Source organism: Oryzias latipes, chromosome 3, assembly GCF_053564925.1.
Source record: "Oryzias latipes strain Hd-rR chromosome 3, Olatipes_Hd-rR_3.1".
NCBI classification, from domain to species: Eukaryota; Metazoa; Chordata; class Actinopteri; order Beloniformes; family Adrianichthyidae; genus Oryzias; species Oryzias latipes.
Genome location: NC_136239.1, coordinates 38,464,421 through 38,485,358, shown reverse-complemented (window position 1 = coordinate 38,485,358; position 20,938 = coordinate 38,464,421). Strand labels below are relative to the sequence as shown.

At 38.5% G+C, this 20,938-nt stretch overlaps 2 protein-coding genes across 2 annotated transcripts; both read left to right on the top strand.

The window, feature by feature from the left end:
* The first annotated feature begins 268 nt into the window (after positions 1-268).
* LOC110014428 (adhesion G-protein coupled receptor G2-like) lies at positions 269-9,345 on the top strand. The gene is made up of 9 exons (XM_078944683.1): positions 269-725; positions 2,944-2,989; positions 3,103-3,197; positions 4,093-4,208; positions 4,339-4,607; positions 4,696-4,795; positions 4,903-5,032; positions 7,461-7,617; positions 7,774-9,345. Exons 1-9 carry the CDS (start codon positions 702-704, stop codon positions 7,881-7,883), a joined length of 1,047 nt encoding a protein of 348 aa, XP_078800809.1. The 5' UTR covers positions 269-701; the 3' UTR covers positions 7,884-9,345.
* A 136-nt stretch (positions 9,346-9,481) lies between these two features.
* LOC105358498 (adhesion G-protein coupled receptor G5) lies at positions 9,482-20,804 on the top strand. Its single transcript, XM_011494142.4, has 14 exons — positions 9,482-10,766; positions 10,941-11,002; positions 11,125-11,346; positions 12,904-13,072; positions 13,267-13,426; positions 13,506-13,628; positions 13,716-13,841; positions 13,954-13,996; positions 14,591-14,685; positions 15,663-15,781; positions 16,577-16,845; positions 16,913-17,018; positions 20,074-20,381; positions 20,460-20,804. Exons 1-14 carry the CDS (start codon positions 10,753-10,755, stop codon positions 20,570-20,572), a joined length of 1,929 nt encoding a protein of 642 aa, XP_011492444.1. The 5' UTR covers positions 9,482-10,752; the 3' UTR covers positions 20,573-20,804.
* Positions 20,805-20,938: the final 134 nt, after the last annotated feature.

Below are 20,938 nucleotides of genomic sequence, written 5' to 3'. Positions count from 1 at the left end.
TCCTGCTTTAAGTACTCCGTCACTGTACTCATGCACACTTGCAACTTCATTGGTTGCAATGGTCCCTGACATGAGCTTCCATGCTGTGGAGAGACAGCTTATTGTTCAGGAAAGTTCCCCTTTCTATTAGCCATTTGTGGTGAGTCCCATCTGAAATGAAATGAACCAGCTCCTATAGGAGCTGGTTCATTTATGCTGCTAGGCGCTCATGAAGTGAGTTTCCTTAGCCAGTGGCCAAGTATCCTGTACGGGCCCGGTGCTGTCCGGTTCCTGATACCTGAGACTCTTTCTTGGATGTCTGCCACTGTGACATGTCATCTTATTAAAGAAAAGTAATGTTTAATATAAGTTTCCTTGTCAAAATAATGGAGCATAATAACAAAAAGGAACCAAACATGTCTATAAACATTTATGTTTGTCACCACATTACCTTGATACAGTTGTGAATTCAGCCCATCTAGTGTACCAAAGGGTATTTCAAACATTTACTAAGGAATTGCTTAAATCATGGTATTCATATAATAATAACAACAGTAACTTTCAATTGTGCTTTTGCTCTAAAATAGTATTTAAAATCCCTTAACATTTTTTTTCTTTCATTGTAGAATAATAGCTTCCCTCAGTTAAATGAAAACAGACTGGTTGGCCTGAGTGTGAAAAACAGAAGCATCACTGGACTTAAGACACCTGTCAATATTACCATGAGTTACTCAGCGGGACTAAATGTAAGTACACCTTTGACTCTTCTTAAAAAATTTAACTGAAACAACAACAGGGCATCTTTATATCTTCTTTAATGAAGCACTTTTTACATCTCAGGAAATGTTCCCAAAAGAAAATTTGATAAAAAACCGATTCAGGTCCATTTTTATTGTTGTTCATCTCTCGGCATATCCCTATAGGGTTCGCCACAGAAAATCAGCTTTCACTGATTCACACAGGTGGTTTGGCAGAGAGTTTTACGCCAGATGCCCTTCCTGACACAACCCTGTATTTTGTCTGGGCTGGGGTCCAGCACAGAGAGACTCAGACTTGGGCCCCATGTGGCTACATAGCTAGGCAGTAGCGTGAAAGGTCTTGCCTAAGGACCCACACTAGATGGAGCTCATTGTTGCGCACCACTTCAATCGAATCCTGGTTTCCTGCACGCCAGTGGTTATTTAAATTGAAAAGAATCCCTGGAACTTTCAGCATCTGCTGCAATTTCTCCCTCCCCTTCTCAAAGTAGTGTTGTTGTGATCACACTAATGACTGGACCTTTGAGTTACAAATTAGATCTGGGTCGTACAGCAGAACACACTTTTGCTCCCTTCTCCCTCTCAGGTGTACTACACACATTTAAAAAAGCAGGTTTTGAGGACCAGGCAGACCTGGCCTACATGGCCAAGTCTACAAGGAAAGACTTTTCTCCAGTGCTCCTGCGTTGTTGGCACCGTTGTTTGTCTGTAACATGCTGATTGCCTTTCTTAAATTGGGAAGACTTATACAGGTGAAGTCTTCTCCTCATCGTCCTCTTTCCCAATTATCAGCCTTTTAGTCTGCTAACATTTAAGTCTCATGTGGTGAAGCTGTTTCGGCTATGAATCCATTGATACTGGCATGTCTTCATCAGAGGAGGAATCGGAGAGGATGAACTCTGATTCCTCAACAAAAGACCCTTCTTCACAAGCCCAGAGTCCACATCTGGGAGTGCTTGGAAAAGAGCTTCCAGAGGAGTGACTTTCTTGACTGACGTCTTGCTGCCATTGGGGCGTTTGTCTTCTTGACTTGAAGATGTGTCTACTTTTATAAACATAAGTCCACATACATCAAGTAACTCCAACCCGACACAAACTGTTAGTTGTGGTGGGTTGTTAGTTCAAGTGCACATTGGGTACTGAATGCTGGATTAACATATAAATGAGCAAGTGAATGGCTCATTAGTCAACCAGTGTCCCAAACCCAGACTGGAAAACAAATTTATTTTGCTGCTCATCTAAGTAGCATTAAGCCTCTTGGATGAGCAGCAAAACGTTTTAAGGAAAAATTTCAAGACACACCAATTGATACTTAATTACTAAGCAGACATTGAGCTTTTATCAAATTTGATAAAATTCAAAGAACTTCAAGACATTTGAATTTGAAATGTAAATCTCTAATGTTAACTTTTATTTAGCTTTAAGTTTGAGCTATTTCCACACTAAGATCGTTTTAGCTAAAAAAATAAGTACATGATCTGAAGGCCCGTACACACCGGGACGTTACACACCGGGACGGGCGTTATTCGCCAGCGTTTTTCGCCACGTTTTTTGTGTTCACACCCAGGCGATTTTCGCTGACGATGAGCCGAGCGAACATGCAATTTCATTCCCTGACATTAGATGGCGCTTAATGTAAACAGAAATACCCCTGTACACAAGGTGGCGCTGCGCAACTTTACGCTTCTTAAACTCGCTTTTCCCTCAGAAGAAGAGAGCAAGTATTTACGCGCTTGTCAGAATCATACAAAGAAAACATGAATATTTCAAACACCAGTTGCTCCAACTGGTGTTTGGTTCGGGGATATTTTAGAATGTCTGTCATTATTTCTTCGCGGCAGTGTAGACGCTATTTGGCGTCTATCTTCTTCGCTGGTATATGTGCTCAGCAAGGCAGTTTTGTGTTTGAGCGCCCCCAAGTTGTGTTTTACTGTAACTTCAGAAGCTCCAGACACGTGTGCAAAAGCGCCATTCTCATTGGTCGTATAATTTCGAAGTGACGCGTCAAAAAAAAAACAACGAACCCGAGGCGTTTTTTTTTTTTGACGCTTTGACGCTTGGCGTTTTTTCGCGTCGGTGTGCACACTCTCATTGGTGCCCTTTGTTTAGTCACGAGGCGTTAAACGTCGAAAATCGCACGCGAAATTCGTCCCGGTGTGTACGGGCCTTGAAATCTATGTAACCATCTTGTGCCTTTTTCACACAGAAAACTACAAGACCTCAATGTGTGTTCCTGAACAATACAAGTCAAGGTCAGTGACCCAAAAGAGTATAAATCATCGATAACTGCTTTTGTAATCATGTAAAATTATAATTATTGGTGCATCTTAATTGTATTTACAATATAAATGTGTTTCATCACCAGCATTTAGCACAGAGGGCTGCAAAACACAGTGGGAGTACGGTCAGCATCAGGTGATCTGCTCTTGTGATCATCTTACATACTTTGGCATTCTCATGGTAAGATTAGATTCTGTATTTTAAATAAAATAATATTTGATTAATTCATTTATTACAGAAAAAAATGCTAAACAAAAAAGAAAAGTAAAAGTAGTTTCAGCTATAAGGGTGATTATCGCTACAATTGTTTAAAGAAATCTCTTCAGGTTTGTGTGAAAGTGTAAAGCACATTTAAAGGAAATTAGAAACACATTTTTACTATATTAGGCCAAATTGTTGGGAAGTTGCTCTGATTTCAGAAATTATTCTTCTTTTAAAAATATTCACTTCTGACCACAAGGAACTTTTATTCAATCTGCCCTCATGTTTAAAAGAAACCATGAGGTGTTTTCATTTGCATCTTTTATGACAAATATTTGTACAGAATAACACACAATCTGTTCAGATTATGATTTTGAATACTAGATTTAGATTACGGTGAAACACAACTTTTTCTCCAGCCTACCTTCTATTGATTTAAGCTGTTTGTCTTAAAGAAGTCAGCCAAAGAGAAACTCTTTTCCAAACTCCCTATTTAATTCTTAAGAAGTATGCTACAAAAAAACCAATAACAATTAATTTCTGTCAGTGCATGAAACCCAAAACAGCACAAACATCTGTGAAGAAGGCAAAAGTGTTTTGAATTTTTCCAGTTTTTACAGAAATCAGACACAAGATAGGAAGATAAAAAGCAAAATATAAGACTTGCCTTTCCCCAAAGAGGGCTGTACAGTCAGAAATCCTGGAGGGAAGGCTGAGATATTCCTAATAGATTAGGTGTTTAAAGTCACATTGCGAAGCCACTGAACAGCCTGACTTCTACTTGCTGGGGGTCTGACACAATGATTGATCTGGTTACATTTGTAGCTCTGATGTTTAATATATGGATCAATATCAAAATGAACTTTCCCTGCAGGTATCCTCTTCCCTGTCCTCCACCGACCAGCAGATATTGTCACGCATTACTGATTTCGGCTGCGGTATTTCTCTTTTTTGTCTAGTGGTCACAGTTTTTATCTTCTACACAAGGAGGTACTGAAATCATTTTTGTTAGATATCCTACATCCAATAAGCTCCATTTAAAATGTTCTTGTTGCCAAGCTTTCTTACTACCCATATATGGTATTTATTAATTATTGCTCATCACATCTCTGTTCAACAGGAAAATCAAAGTTGATGATTCTAAAAAGATCCACATAAACCTGGCAATCGCTTTGATCCTCCTCAACCTACATTTCCTTACCAGTGAGATGGTTGCAGAATCCTCCTCTTCTGGTCTTTGTGTTTACATGGCTCTTGCTCTCCACTACTCTCTGTTGGCTACCTTCTGTTGGATGGGCTTGGAGGGGTTCCACCTCTACCTTCTAATCATCAAAGTCTTCAACATCTACATCAATAGATACATGTTGAAGATTAGCATGGTGGGATGGGGTGAGTGTTGTTTGTTGAATGGAGACATGTTTCATGTTGAACGTTTCACTTGAAGAACCAGTTTTCTTGTTCGGTTTTTGTGTTTCAGGTGTTCCAGCGGTAATTGTGTTGCTTTTGCTGTCAATAAACACAGAATTTTATGGCAGATATACATTTGTGGACTCATCCAACTCCACTAGTAGTACAATGTAAGAAAAACTAAAGAACAAAGTTGAACATCTAAATATTTATAGTATTATAACTTATTAAGTAACTTATTAAGTTATAAAAGTTTTCTTTCCTTTCTTTTTTGTAGATGCTACATAACCAACAAGAACGTAAAGTGGGTGACCACAGTGGGAGTGTTTGGTCTTATATTCCTCTTTGTCATTGTCGTGTTTTTGCTAACAGTCAGAAATATGATGCCAAACTGCTGTCAGAAAAAGGTGAGAGCCTCAAATTAGTTTATTATTTTCTATTCATTTTTAGAACACTAGCTTATTGAATGATGTTGAAATTATTTGGCGGCAATGGTGGGGTGGTCGACCTCTGATCGGAAGACTTCAGGTTCGAGTTACGCCTTGAAGTGTTGTTGAAGTGTTGACCTCACCTTGCCTTTGGTGTAAGTTTGGCACCAGTGTGTGTAAAATGGGAATGGAGAGTTAAATGTGTGAATGGGACTGTGACTGTAAAGCACATTGAGGATTTTGTGTTTTACATTTCACCCATTTCATGAAAATGTTTCTTTATTTGATCATAACCACCAATGAGCCTGTATGTAACAGAGATGCTAACGAAATGAAATGAAAAATGAAATACCTTTTTTGTCATCATTGTACATGCACAACGAAATTACAGTGCAATTTTTCCGGTGGTCTGTAGTTGGTTAGATGTTTGATCCCTTGCCACACCTGTCGTGTGTTGTTTGTGCTGAGGTTGTCCTCTATCCTCTGTTTGTAGTCCATTTTGGCCTGTCGGATGCCTCTCTTCAGGTTGGCTCTGGCAGAGCTGTACAGGTTCCTGTCACCAGACCTGAAGGCTGTGTTCATCTCCCGCAGCAGTAGCTGGACCTCTCTGGTCATCCAGGGTTTTTGGTTTGGATACACTCGGATGCACTTGTCCACAGTAACATTGTCTGTGCAGTGGTTGATATAGCACAGGACTGCTGCTGTGTGCTCCTCCAGGTCTGGGTGGTCAAAAATCTCCCAATTAGTTCTCTCAAAGCAATCCTGCAGCTGATGAGAGGCACCTTCGGGCCAAGTTTTGATGGTCCTTCTTTTGGTAGGAGCCCGTGGTGACATGTGGTCTGACTGGCCCAGGTGTGGGAGCTGTATAGCTCTGTAGCCATGTTTTATGTTGGAGTAAACCTTATCTAATGTCTTATCTCCTCTGGTGGCACATTTCACATGCTGATAGAACATAGGGGAACATAGGGGAACAAGTTCCATTTTGCAAGTCCAAGTCAAATCCTCAATGCAAGACTCATGAAATTAGGTGAAATTACCCACAGTATTTCCATTTTTCTTCGTTTAAAACTAATCAAACTTAAAAAGTCCAATTATATTTAGATTTTTTAAAAAGGCTGAATGTTACTTAATAAAAGGTGGTTAATATTTATTAGATGGATTAGTTTCACTGCCATTTGCAAATGCTTTTTTATTATTTTGTGCATTTTTTCACTTTAAAAAAAGAACCAGTGAGTAAAATTTCATTATAATTGGTGAATGTGGATGATCCATCAAATAGATAATAATAAAAAAGAAAATATTAGCTAAAAAAGAAATATCCTGCAGGACTTTGAGCTGATAGAAATGTGATATTTTACTAATTTATCTTTAGCTACCAAGAACCAGCAGTAAAAAAGAATGAAGGGCCATGCAACGTATTAGTCCACTTTAGCGTTGCTGAGGCAGAGACTTGAGCTAAAGCGATTAGCATGGAGGGACAGCGGATCGGCTTAAAACGTGGGCGTGCAAAAAAATGACTTCATTCAGTCCTGCCTCTTTTCAACATATTTGTAACGTCCAATTCAGATTGAGTTAACTCCAGCCAATGTGGCTGTGCCCGTGAGCTGACAATTTAGGCTTCAATTAGGAGACTGTAGAAGTCAATGGGTGATGTCAGAGATGCTCCGTCCTATAATATATATGTCTATGGATTAGGTTCAGACCGGTTCAGAGTTAGACCATAAACTGCACGGCCGGTTCAGAGTGGTTGGCAAAAAAATTTAAAATAAAATATAAGTGCATTTCCACATATCAGTACACTGGTACATTGTGAGATGATTTAAAAAAAAACTATCCTGCACTGGTTGCACTCATTCCTGTTATGTGTAATTAAAATGTCTAAATGATGTTTTCTGTTAAACTAAAATGGACAGTAAATTAGGTTATTGTTGAACATAAAATACTGGACAAAATATATACATTGTAGGCCGATAGACATCTAGAACTGGTTTTCGACAGACAGACGCTAAATTGCTGGATCTGCATGTCCGTATGATGTCTAACAAAAATGTCAATCTGATGTTCAAATGTTGAACTGTAATTGACGTTGAAGTGAGTTCGTGATTAGACCTATGTTATTAGAATGTATGTATATGAGTAAGTATATACAGTATGTATGTGTGAGTGAGAATATAGGTCTGTGTCATTGGTTCCGAAATAAATATGTCTTGTACAGCCCCTCAAAAAATTGTAAAATTTAATAGCACAGACTAAACAGTTTTAATTTAGAACACTGTTATGGACAAAATAAGCCCTTTTAAAAAGTGCATTTACATCAAGCAAATTCCATTGCAATGATGGTTTTAGGCATCAATATCCTGGTACAGAAAATGCTTTGATTGTGTTTTGATTATATTTGGTTAATCAGTTCAGGCAGAAGAACAGGAGTGGACTGAAGCAGAACGTTTGCACCGTGCTGGTCCTCATCACTCTGCTTGGGATTACCTGGGGAATCATCTTCTTCTCGTTTGGACAACTGACCACTCCTGGCCTCTACGTCTTCTGCATTTTGAACTCACTGCAAGGTGTGGACAGTTTAAAATTTTACTTTTTAACCACATACAGCATTTAAAGATGGTCCCCACAGTGAAAGCAAAAGTCAATCTCTGTTTCTTCTTCTATGACATCATGCTTTCTCCTGTATGAGTTCTTCAGCTTTATTTCTCTTTTGTCTCCTGCAGGTTTTTTCATCTTTCTCTACTTCGTTTTCTCTCTAAGAAAAACCAAAGACATCCCAACTTCATCAAGTGAGAAACCAACCACCACAAAGTCCCTGGATATTTTGAAGTAGCATCTCATCCAAGTGGACTTGTGTTCTTAAATCACGGACCTGAGTTCGGTGATTCTGACATTTTTAACTTTTGCTTTCTTTGCAACATTTTTTTACTCCGGCGTTGTGCATTTTGCAGATATTTAGCCGCAAGTTACTTTTCAACAGGTGTTACAGTTACATGGGTCTGTATGGGATGTTATTCTGGAGAAGCATGAAAAAAATCCACAGAAAAACTTTGAGCGATGCTACAAAAATGCCCACAAGGAACTGTCCAGTATTCAAAAAAATCCTGTCAATGTTAAACATTAGTACACCTTCATACATTACAATTGCTATAATTATTTTGTCTTGAAAAACAGGAAAGTCTTTATTTTATTTTTAGAATGCATTTTATTTAAAATGGAAATCATCTGGAAAATTGCTTGCATTTAGCCTACAGTGCAATCTAAAAAATCTCCCTTTTTTGCATGTGATTGTTTTGCACAGAATTTCAAAAGTATTTGGGGAATGGTGTTTAAATATATTCTGTTTTTAATGGCAAGGCCTTATTTTATTGCCAATTATTGGAATGTTATGGATTTAAAATGACTCCGTCCCTCTTCTGGTCCTATTTGTAATGTTCTCGAGACTATCTGTGCAGTGTGTGTGTAAATGTCAATAGAATCCACATGAATAAATAGGTATTTGCTTATGCCCAAATTCACTCACTACTCTCAAACCACCAAAATTTCAATTTGAAAGCTCACTGCTTTTTTTAAATGCCAAATAAGACAAAACCTATTTGTGAATATGAGCATCCACTGTGTTCTGATGATGAAAACTTGGGCAATTCATAAAAAATGTGTTTACATAATTTTTTCAAATGATAAATTGTTCAAACGCAATACATTGTGGTCCTTATTTACCAATCTAGTGAGCGTCAATCCACGCTGTTTTTTTTGGAAACTTCTGGGAAATTTCCAGGGAGATTTTAACACCCCAACAAAATTGCAGGGGACCCCACACACCCATCCCAGAGACACTTCAACCTGCTGCCATCAGGGAGGAGACTGCAAAGTCTGCAGGCCAGAACCAGCAGACTAAAAGACAGTTTCCTCCATCAGGCGATAAGGACACTCAACTCCCTCCCTGCCCTCCCCCCTCTGGCCCCTCCACTCCGTCCTACAAGCCCACACTGAAAACTTTCACAACAGTTCAGATCACCACCTTCACCAAAGACTGCCGTCACTAACTCATCCACTTACTGTTCTCAGCACTGTTGTCACTTTAAACTGCCACTTTAAACATCTCATTGCTCTCTGCACTGTTTAGACTACTGTTATTCTTCTTATTATTGCTGTCTTTTTATCTATTTTTTAAGTCGTTTATTTATTTATTTTTTATATGCTGCTTGCACTGTGGGGTGAGAGGAAAGCAATTTCATCTGTGCTGTATGTCTTTATGGATGCAGTACATTTGACAATAAAGCCGACTTTGACTTTGACTTTGACTTTGAAAATGATGCACTAAAGCAGTGAGAGAATTTGGACAAAGCCTTGTCTTTATCTGTGGTTGTCAGGATTGTGCGTCACCTAGTGTCTCTCCTCCCAGCAATCATCCTCATCACATGCACCTGTTCACCCGCCTTTTTATTGCTCTGCTCACCACTGGTTCTCTGTCGGAAAGTTTTTGTTTCCTTGAAGTTCTCCAGCTTATTTGAATCATCCCGATCCTGATCTCTGCTGGAATCCTTCCTTCCCGTCCCTGTCAGAACTTTTACCTGTCTTGAGAGAAAATAGCTGGTTTTGGATTTGGACTTTGGAAACCTCATCTAAGAAGACTGTGGACTGGAGTTTAAAAACTGTTGAAAGAGGAAGGCTTGGAACTTGATTACAGTCAATCAGTCTGTTAGCCCCCCTTCACTGCCACCAGTGAACTTGTCTCTAAAGGAACTTTTCTTAAGTCTAGACATATTTTGAAGAGCTGAAGCTATTTGAAAAAAAAAATGGCAAAGATTGGACAGTGCTGTGCTTGATGGGATTTCTTTTTTTATTGTTGTCTTGTACTTTTCTTTATTTCTTTTCTATGTTTGTTCTGGGTCATGGCGATGCTGGAGCCCACCCAGCTTCTGTCGGGCGACGGCAAGGTCAACCTTGAACAGTTAACCAGTACATCGCAGACCCACACAAATACAACCTCAAACCCAGTTTTACCAATAAACCTAACAAGCACATGTTTGGACTATGGGAGAAAGTTCCTGAGGAAAAGCTGTACATGAGGGGAACATGCAAACTTCACAGTTTCAGCTGGAATTAGATCTGCGGTCTTCTCTTTGTGAGTTGAAAATGCTTCAGTGTAGCTATCCTTATTTTTATTCATTTTTTTACATTCTATTTGATCATATTTTTTTATAACTTGTAATATTTTCCATAGCATTTTGAAGTCTCTCTGGAAATAAAACAGTGCTAAAGCTGCTTTTTGCTGGTTGAGGTAAAGTTCTTTCGCTTTGAGAACTCTTCTGCAAACAAATTCTTTTATTTTAGTATTTTATGTTTCTCTTGTGTCCTGAATGTTAATCGGGGGAATTTCCTTTGCTGCCAACAGGACGCTTATGTCTATTGATTAACTTGGTTTACTGCTCACTGACAACACTGAGCTGCATTGAACATTACTGTCAGTATAGGTGTTATATTGATCTTACACAGAAAATTTGCATTAGGCAAACTTATTCATCTGCCCACACAAGCAACACTGTGTTGAACTTGAGTTTACTGAGCCATAGTGACGCACTGCAGACCAGTTCATCCCTTCTCGTCCTGAAGAAAGGAACTTCTGGATTCTTCTAAATGCACCTGTGAATGTCTTTATTGGTTTGTTCCAGCAGATCTTCCTTTTCCTCTGTTTTCACATGGACGCAGTAAAGTAAGTATTTAAGTTTGGTCAAATGTCTTTATAAGAATTCTTGTAAACTTCATTTTAAATGTAAGTCAAACTAAATGTGTGTTATCTGGTATTGCCTTTGATCTTTTCTTTTAGAAATCTTTAATCCTTTTATGCTTTGACTAATACTGGTTTGTTTTTGTCCTAATTCTTTAGAAGGAAGGCTGTGTTTTTTGCACTCCTGCCCCTGCTGCTGCACAAACTACAGGCTGAGGAAGGTAAATCTTCAAGTAAATCAATTGCATAAATTAAATGTGTACTTTTTAAATAAAACGTACTTGCATTTTTATGAACATATTTGCTATTCTCACTTTGATCTTTTATTTATTTTCTCCTGCAGCATGGATCGCTATATTCAATTATGGCCTTACCATAGACGTGGCTGAGTTCAATACTTCGATCTTTGAACAGAAATCTGAAATACAATGTAAAAGAAGTTCAACACAGTGTGTCATTCAGTTTCCAAACGGATACCAAGAGACGGGGTTCGATAAACCACCTTTCTGTCTGAATGCTTCAGTGACAGAACTTCCAGACAGAGAGGAGTATGACATCCCTGGATGTAAGTCATATGTTCATTTAAGATAAATCTGTATCGTGTTACAGCTTGGGCACAGGTTTTAAAAGTTCTAAGCACAAGTTTCCATCTCATTCAAATGATAAAATTTTTGTATTTTTAAAAGATTAATGGTAGAAAAATTGTGAAACATTTAATGTTTTTTGTGACATTCTGAGTACAGGTTTAACTGAGGTCTCCAAGCATTTGCATTTTTCTTTGCAACCTCGTTTTACTTTGACTCTTCAGCTGCAATGACTGTAAACAGATGTGCACGCATACGAAGCACCTTAACATGTCCGTTTATCCCTCTCTTTCATTTTACAAACCTCTATAGCTTAGCTATACTGCTAGCTTGTATTTGTATTTATTCATTAAGGGGACAATGCATACAAAAAACAGTGTGGAGTGCTCTAAAAAAAGAGAAACACTGTACATACGCAGGATTGTACCCTTAGCTCATTTTCATCCTCTGTCCCGTATTGACCATGGCCAGCCACCAAGGTAAGTTAACTTTTAATTGTTAGGCTGCATTTTACTCACAAGTCGATCTATTTTCTGTCAAACAAGTTATAGTCTCAGCGGCTTGTCTAAATTATTCGTCTCTGAGGTTTTCATACGATGCACACTTTTTTTTTATCACAGAACTCTGTGTCCTGATTGGTTGTAGACTATAGTCAATCAGTCTCCTCTGTAAAGTATCTCAGATCTTTGTTTTGCTCTATTCATTTATTTTTCTACAAAGGTCTGAACATTGGGAATTTAGATAAGAAAGAAAAGTGTGGAAATGTTCATGTCTGTCTGAAAAAAGTGGATAAAGGTTGTAGTGAGGGATTTAACAGCCTTTTTTTTTTATTATTTAATTTCTCTAATTTGTCCTGTCCAGCAGCTGAGCAAGCAGTTCAGAGCTGAAGGCCTCTTGTGTTGGACAGATTTTACTGTTACAGTAGAGGGTTGTGGATCTTCAGACAAACAGAGAGTACACTTGTACAAACCCCTTTTGTATTTAAGGCTAAGCTTTATTTAAATAATTATATTTGTATGCATTCCTTGTTGGACTGGATGGAAGGAAATAAGAAAGAAAGAAATAGAGTGGGATGTAAGAGATGGGGGATAAGGGGTTGGGGATTTAAAAGCCTTAAAACACTTTATTTTTTTTTTATCCTGGGATGTTTTTAGAAGTAACCCCTGCCAGTCAAGTTGTGATTTCTGGTTCAAGTCAACATACCAGGACCCGACAAATCACTTAAAAGTATCTATCCTAGCAGTGGTAAACCTGACCAGTCTTCTGCTCAGTTTTTGGTGACGAAGCATGTATGTAAATAAGAACATTCATCGACATTTATTTAAAGCTTATAGGCATCTCACTAAGTATAAAGATAGAGGCCTCAGAAGGTGCCGTTAGAAAAACTATTGCAAAAACAAGGTCTCAATGCTATATGTTGCTCATATTGATATCACTCATGATATGCATCACTGTCTTTCACAGTATCATCAACTGTTCTTAATAACTGCTGGAACCACTTTTCTTAAATTTTTATAATGATTCTTGTCTTCACTTAGTTGCAAATTTCTCCGTATTCTGGTGCCAAAATCACTCCATCTTCTCACTGTTTGAGAGTCAATGTAGTGAAGCTTGTGCCGTTGAGGATTTGCTGAATGTCGTCTGGATAAAGGATTGGTGCGAAAATCTCTTCATTCAGAATTTTGACATCAAGAAAATCTACGTCAAGTAAGCCCTAAAATCTGCTTTGCTTGCCATTAATAATTGTTATTTTCTAAATTATTACCCAATATTTGGGTATATATTCTAACTTCTCTTGTTTTATTTTAAAAATAAGATCTCTCAAAAAAAGACTTTTTCTAATCAATACATTTCTTAAATTGTCTTCTTAGTGTTTCATGACCCATATTTTGTTCTCATAGAATTGAAAGACAGATCATCCATAATCTTATGGAACCATGCCAGAACAAAAGCTTTACTGAGTACAACCTAAAGAAACTGTCTTTAAACATGTACAATATCTCAGACAAAGCTCTGAATATGACAGACGGAAAAACAGCCATTCAGTTGGAAGCACCACAGGTAAACGTGTTCCCGGATCAAACCAACGATCAATCAGAAACCTGTTTCCTGACATTTCCCCCCCCATGTCTACGATAAGCTGCCGTCTAAGAATAAGTCCTTCATTCCTGAAATCTGGATGCCTGTGGACGCTTTGCACAAGATCCCAGCAGAAAGGAGGGTGGTCGCTTTGGTCAGTTACATGAACCACAACCAGTTCCAGGTACCACGCCATCCACATTCTATTTAATGTTCTTCAGATGCAGACATGTTTGCAAACATTTTTGTCATTGCGGATCCCTGAACTTAGTTCGAAGAGGAAAACATTTCATCCATGGTACTCAGGATTGAGCTGCTGGAGCAACACCACATGCAGAATCTGATTCAGCCAATTACCATGGTTTTCAGAATCGGAGAAACAGAGTCCAGACCGTCTGTGAGTCTGGTCCTCCTCCCCTTTAAATTACTGACCTTTATTTGAACTGATGTATAAAAAAAGACAAAAGCCAAAGTTGTTGGGTTTAATGTCTTTTATTTGTGTTTTGCAGAATGACACAGAGCTGAAGTGTTCCTACTTTGATGAGCAGCACGGTTGGTATCTCCACTGTTGATCAAAGCTCAATGAAATAATACATTTTCTGTGCATTAGAAGAGTGCCCGTCTTTTTTCTTCAGCTGGAGAACCATGGTTGTGAATCCTGTTAAAACAAATTGCCATTCCATTCCATAGAAATGCTCTGATGAACCATTAAACATGGCACAGAAGTAGCAGTTGTAGAGAAGAAAAAGGAAGTTCAGGTAATCCTGAGGTCATGTGGTCCGTTTGTGCAGGCAGAATGAGGGGGTCATCTCTTTGACCCCCCCTTAAACTGAACATGATGAAGCGCATCCCACAAACCCCTCAGAACCAGGAAGACAGGATGAAAGGCAGCCCAACAGATCTCTTGGAAGGGATGGCAAGAATGAGCAATTAGGAGAATTGACCATATCTGAAAAAAATGGTTCACCTCAATGAAATCAAGTCAATTTATTCGCCTTTTTTCCTGCAATGTTGGAACTAGAAATCGTCAGTAAGCAGTGATTGGTTTGAGCCATTGTTTCCATTGCAACCACTCTCGCCTATTTTTGAGTATAGGAACTAAACTTGCTTACTCAGATTTGTGTTTTTTAATTTTTTTTATTGCAGATTTTGATTGGAAAACTGATGGATGTGAAACTACAATCACCGAGACCCATGTTACCTGCAAGTGCGACCATGCAACACCTTTTGCTGTTCTGCTGGTATCAATGCATATAAGACACATGAATAACAAACATAAATATCTGTTAGAAAGTGTTACAACATCGCCTTCATTTCTCAAGGCGGTAGTGTTCAGCAAACATAACCTCAAAGCCCAAAGGCCACAAACACGACACTATAGACTTGGGCCTTTGTTCTCCTTTAGCATTCTGATTGCTGGTTTCACAAAAGAAGAGAAAAAGAAATTAAAAAATAAAAATAAATAAAAAGAAGAAGAAGAAGAAACTCCTCCTCCTTAAGTTAAAAATAAACTATTGTGCCACCACCGATCCAGTATTGACAAAGCCTCTTGGGTAAGAGGCGAAACATCTTCTATGAAAATCCGGCGCCCGGTGGCCCCCATGGCTGCCGCCTGGTACGGCGGTGCGCGCCTGTCCTATGGCCTGGGGGTCCTGACGCTGGGTTCGCCTATGCGTCCCGGTGCCGGAGGCGCTTGTATCCCCCACTTTCTCCCCCTCTCTCCCTTTTATTCTCTTCTACCCCCCACCTCACACTTTTCCCCTCTCCCTCCCCACACACACTAAATGTAACAAATAAAAAAAAGGGGGTTTATACAAATTCACACTCTGGTTTTCTGTGGATTCATAACCTCTTTTTGTGATAGTAAAACCTGTCCAACACAAAAGGCCTTCAGCTTCAGTTAAAAAAAAGAAAATCCGGATGACTGATTTAAAAAAAATTTTGATATCAGACAGAGATTTATTAATCATGATTTTTACATTCCAATTCAGCCCATTTAAAGCCAGATTATCACATTTGTAAGCTTTTGACCAGCAGTTTGCATTGAAGGGTTTTTCTTGTGACTGAGCAACACAAGGCGACACATGACAATGATTAGGTTGTTTTTGCTCAACCACAGTGATCAGAAATGTTTCCATTAAACGTGAAATGGGAAGGAAATGACTTTTTCACTAAGTAAAAGAGGTAAAATTTTGTCTAAATCTTCTCTGTCTTGCAGATAAATATACCAGGGATAGCAGAGATCCACTGGAAGATCCTGTCGTACATCAGCTACATAGGCTGTGGCTTGTCAGCTTTCTTCTGTGCAGTATCTCTCTTGATATACATATTTGGCAGGTAGGAACACACGCGTTAAAGACACAATACATGGATGACATGTTAAAGAATTGTCCTCTTTATGACTTTCTTGTGAAAACATCTGGAAAATAATACTTGCAACACTGCATAAACATATTTTAGTCCGTTGGTGAGCATTGCTGTCTTTCATTTTGAACTACTGCCACCTGAAGCTCAAAAACAGAACTACATTCACACATTTGAAATCTAAAAAAACCACATATTTGATTTTAATCAGGCTGCTATTTGTCACATTTTAGGTGTGATCGTTGAGAGTAACAGGGTAAAAGCCACTAAAGTAATGAAAAATAAGGCAGAAAAGTGAAATCTTAATGTTTTTTTGTACCGATAATTAAAAAAAACAATATTTGCAACAAAAGCTTAACTTTTTTTCAGAATGGTTGACCAAATAAAGTAAAATGTTGAAGGTTGAAGAGTAAAGAGAGGATACAAAGAACCAAATTTCAGCTCCATCTACTAAACCTAAAACATCAGCGGTAAAAGCAAATTAAACTGTAGAGAGTGACTGAAGGGAAACCAGCTATTAGGCCTCATCCAGAAGGTAAATAAAGTGATCTGCAGGCCTTTCCCATATATATGAGCATGAAAAATTAATAAAAAAGAGTTTCTGTTAACATTTTTCTATTAGAATCAGATCAAAACCATGTTAAATTCAACTACCTTACCAGGTGTAGACAGCTGGCCTTGTTTGTTGGGCGTTCAGCAGGATTCTGAAGGGCAAACGGCACCATTTACAGAAGTCTGGCGTCATCTTCTATCTGTTTCTGCCAACAGGACAAACAAAATGGACCACTCCATGTCCATTCATGTGTCCCTGAGCGGCGCCCTGTTTCTGCTCAATTCAACCTTCCTGCTGACTGAGTGGGGCGCCAACGTGGAGCTCAGCTGGGTGTGTGAGTCAGTCGCAGCTCTCATGCATTACTCGCTGCTCTGCTGTTTCACCTGGATGGCCATAGAGGCTCTGCACCTTTACCTCCTGCTGATTAAGGTGTTCAACACCCACTACAAATACTACCTGCTCAAGCTGTCTGTGGTGGGATGGGGTAAGTGTTGAATTGGTGTCAGGCTCAACGTTAATCGGTGGTTTGTGTTTAACCGAGTCAATCGCAGGTGTCCCCGGTCTGATTGTGGCCGTTTCTCTGGGAGTGCGGGACTTCAAGCAGCTTTATGGAGCCAAAGAGTTAGCCATGTTGGATACCAACCAAACCAGCACCATGTGAGAGCATTTCTGACCGTTCCATTTGTGAATTGATGATTTGCTTTGTCTGATCGAAGATCGCTTGCGAAAATGCTAAGGGTCCTTTTCCACACACACATTCCCATCATGCAGTACAGTTAAAAAAAAAAAAGTAAAGTACGGTCAGGTTGACGACTGCACAAACTATTGTTCTCCTGACCTTTAACCTCCCTTCTCATTAATGATCAGTTTAAAAAAATTTCACTTTGCGGTAAAAATTATATCAAAACCCCAAACACCCAAATAGTTTGTAAACAGAAAACGACACATATGTGTGAAATTCAAAGCTTATTTACACATCCTAATTTAAAGCCAGTAAACCAAACAGTTTCTTGTTTGAAAGAAAGTACCAGATTTCAAATATGCCTCTGTCAACCAATACTGTCAGAGATTTAGACGGAATAATAGCAAAAAGATATATATATATGTGTTTTAGATGAACTGTAAACAAACCTCTATACATCCAAGTAGGAAGAAATTTAGCTTACAGGCTGTTATGACCATTTTCATCAGAATTTTCTTGGACATAGTTTCTGTAGAGCAGCAGGAGTTAATTAGAAATTCACCTCTGAGTTGTTGGCAGGACTGTTGGCATGGAGCAACCCAAACCCCCCCTTCCCCTCCACATTGCAGGGCAGAGGAGCAGGCAGCTTTGGCTCACCTGGCTGTTTTTTGGTCACAAATAAGCTCTTTTTCAAAAGGCATCTTTTCGTCTGTTACTGATTATCATCAATTTGAATAAAGAAATACTCAGAAATGCAATCTTGAGCTTAACTATCTTTATATACATCCTTTATTGTCAGAAAAATGCCACAAGAACATGTTAAAAATAGCATTTTGATCAGAGTGGGTCTATAAAAGTTCAGTGGCGTTCTTTCCAAAATTCTGTGTCGTCAAACTACAGCTAAAAAAAAGATAGAAAAACCTGCACTCCAGTCTGAGAAAAGCTGCAGATCTGCTCGGCTCGGGACAGAAAAAAGATGCTAAAAGTTTAGCTGACTGCTTCTTTTTCACGAACTAGAACTTTGTTTATTTGTATAGCGCCTTTTATTCCGGTTGAAAACCCAAGGCGCTTTACATAAAGGCAAATAAAACAGTCCTACAATATGAAAATGTTCTGCTGTGAGGAAGCGGTACCCTGGGGATCCATTTACTCCAAGACCCAGCCCGACCACGGGGGTCAATGCCTCAGCGCCAGCCCAACACAGCAGCTCAGTATGGAAGCGATTGTGTAGCATAAATAATTTTGAAATATTGCTTTTTCATTTTAATTTTGAGTCATTTGATGCAGTTACATTTTGAAAATTAAAAAGCAATTCTGTTAATCCATTTTAATTCTCTAATTAAACATTTCTAACTGAATTATGCTACACATCTACTAGATAACTTTTTGAAAATGAAATGTGAAATACCATTTTCATTATCATTTTAATTGACAGAAAAAGCTGTGTTGAAGTAGAAAAGGAAAAACCATTTTGAAGTATTGCTTTTTCATTTTAATTTTGGGTCATTTGATGCAGCTTCATTTTGAAAATTAAAAATCATTTCTATTAATCCATTTTATTTGTCAAATTAGACATTTCTAAATGAATTATGCTACACATTTAGCAGAGAACATTTTGAAAATGAAATGTCAAATAATATTTTCATTATTATTTTAATTAAGTGACAGAATAAGCTGGGTTGAGGAAGGAAATGAAAAAGCATTTTGGTGGATTGCTTTTTCATTTTCATTTTGAGTCATTTGATGCAGCTTCATTTTGAAAATGATAAAGCATTTCTGTTTTTACTTTTCTTTTTATTTATGCTACATAATCGCTTCCATAGCTCAGGGCCCGCTCTACGGCTATTAGACCACAGAGTGGGACTTCAGCCAGCCTAATGAAAAGGAGCACCCTAGCAACACCACCCCCTACAGGCGAAGCCGGTAGTGTCCCAGAACAATGGGTTCTCAATAGGAAACACTGGAGTAAGAAACATCAGAATGTAAACGATAATAATAAAAATACTGAAATAAATAAAAATAATGAGATATAACATTGATAGTGATCAAAATAGAAAATAAAATAATTTAATTTAAAAAAGGCAATTAAAAATAGATACATTAATAAATAGATAATAAGGAAAAGAATTAAAGAATTATCAAAATCATGTAAAAGCCAGATTAAAACAGTGGGTCTTTAGCCTCTTCCTTAAAAACCTCTACAGTCTCTGCGGCCCTGAGGTTCTCCTACAGGCTGTTCCACAGGCGAGGACCGTAATGGTGGAACGAGGCCTCACCGCGTGTTTTGGTCCTCACCTTAGGGACAACTAAGAGGCCGGTGCCAGGGGGGCCACCGTAGCCAGAGGACCGCCGAGTCCACGAGGGTTCATATCTTAAAAGCAGATCAGATAAATAAGAAGGCCCAGGACCATAAAAATAATATATAGAAACCATTAGGAGAACTTTAAAATCTCAGTTCCCCTATTTCTCCTGAAAGGTTGACAGACACGTGAATCTTCAAAACTGATCAGAAAACTTCTTTGCATAATAAACCTCAATAAAAGTTTAGGTGAATTATTTTACTGTTAACTTTTTCACACTAACCCATGAACACAAACTCCTCGAACACATTGAAGAATCAAACTGACATCAAAAACATCAGAGGCTCATTTACACAAATGATTTTTTTAATGAATTTAAAAGTTGTTATACTTTTTTCTGTAACTACGATGGATTTAGCATAGATAAACGTCCTCTGTCCTCGGGACATTCATTTGCATTCACACACCAGTAGGAGGATGAAGTGTCTTGCCCAGGGACACAACCACAGTTGACTGGGGGGAGCGGGGATCGAACCGCCGACCAATCAATCACTGTATTTAACTTCTTAGTGGGGGGAAAAAACAACAATTTTAATTTAGAAAAACGACAACAAATGAGAAACGAAACCTTTATTTCAGCGATTAGTTGTGGGCTTATTGTGATCTGAAAGTCAGCACTTCTTCGAATGATGTCTTTTTGACATTTGAATGTCTTTTATTCATCTTGCAGCTGCTGGATCACAGATGACTCCTTCTTCTACTCTTTGAACCTGGTTTATTTCACCCTCATCTTCATCTTTAACTCTGGTATTTTGATGGCGGTGGGCTCCAGCATCTGCAGGATGAACACACTGGTGAAGAGAAGTGCAGGGAAGACGCAGGGAGACGTGGACAGGTTTAATGCTTCCTGCAGGAGCGGCCTTACTCTGCTGGGTCTAACCTGCCTCCTGGGGACCACCTGGGGTCTGGCCTTCCTGGGATCGGGATATGTCAATTACCCAATCCTCTACCTTTTCTGCATACTGAACTCCCTCCAGGGTGGGTGAAGGGGTTTGTTCAAAGAGCCTTTACTCTGCACTGAAAGGTGTGATCTGATGTTTTTTTCTTTTCTCAAAGGTTTCTTCATCTTCATGTGGATCTGCCTCACAGCCAAGAAGCAGAGGAAGAGACAAATGGAAGAGAAACTGACCTCAGCTCCAATAAGGACTTCAGCGATTAAATCTGAATAGAACTTAATCCTTAATCTAAATCCTTTAACTAGCAGATTAAAGTTTTTTTTCTTTTTTGCAAATGACAGGTTTCTTTATAAATGATTACCTTTTTGTCAATTGAAGTTTTAAATAACATTAAACTAATATTTTACATCCTTAACAATGTTTGCATGTTTATTGTTAATTATTTTCATTTCTGTTCAATTCTTCCTCTCTTTACAAATAATAAAGAATCTTTTTTTTCATACAACTGTTGATAATTTTTTAATTACATTTGAACAATTACAAATACTCAACCAAACTCTATTCTTCTCTGAAAGGAAAATGAGTGGGGAAATAATCGTTTTTCTCTTCTGTTTTAAGATTTGGGATTTACCTTGAAAC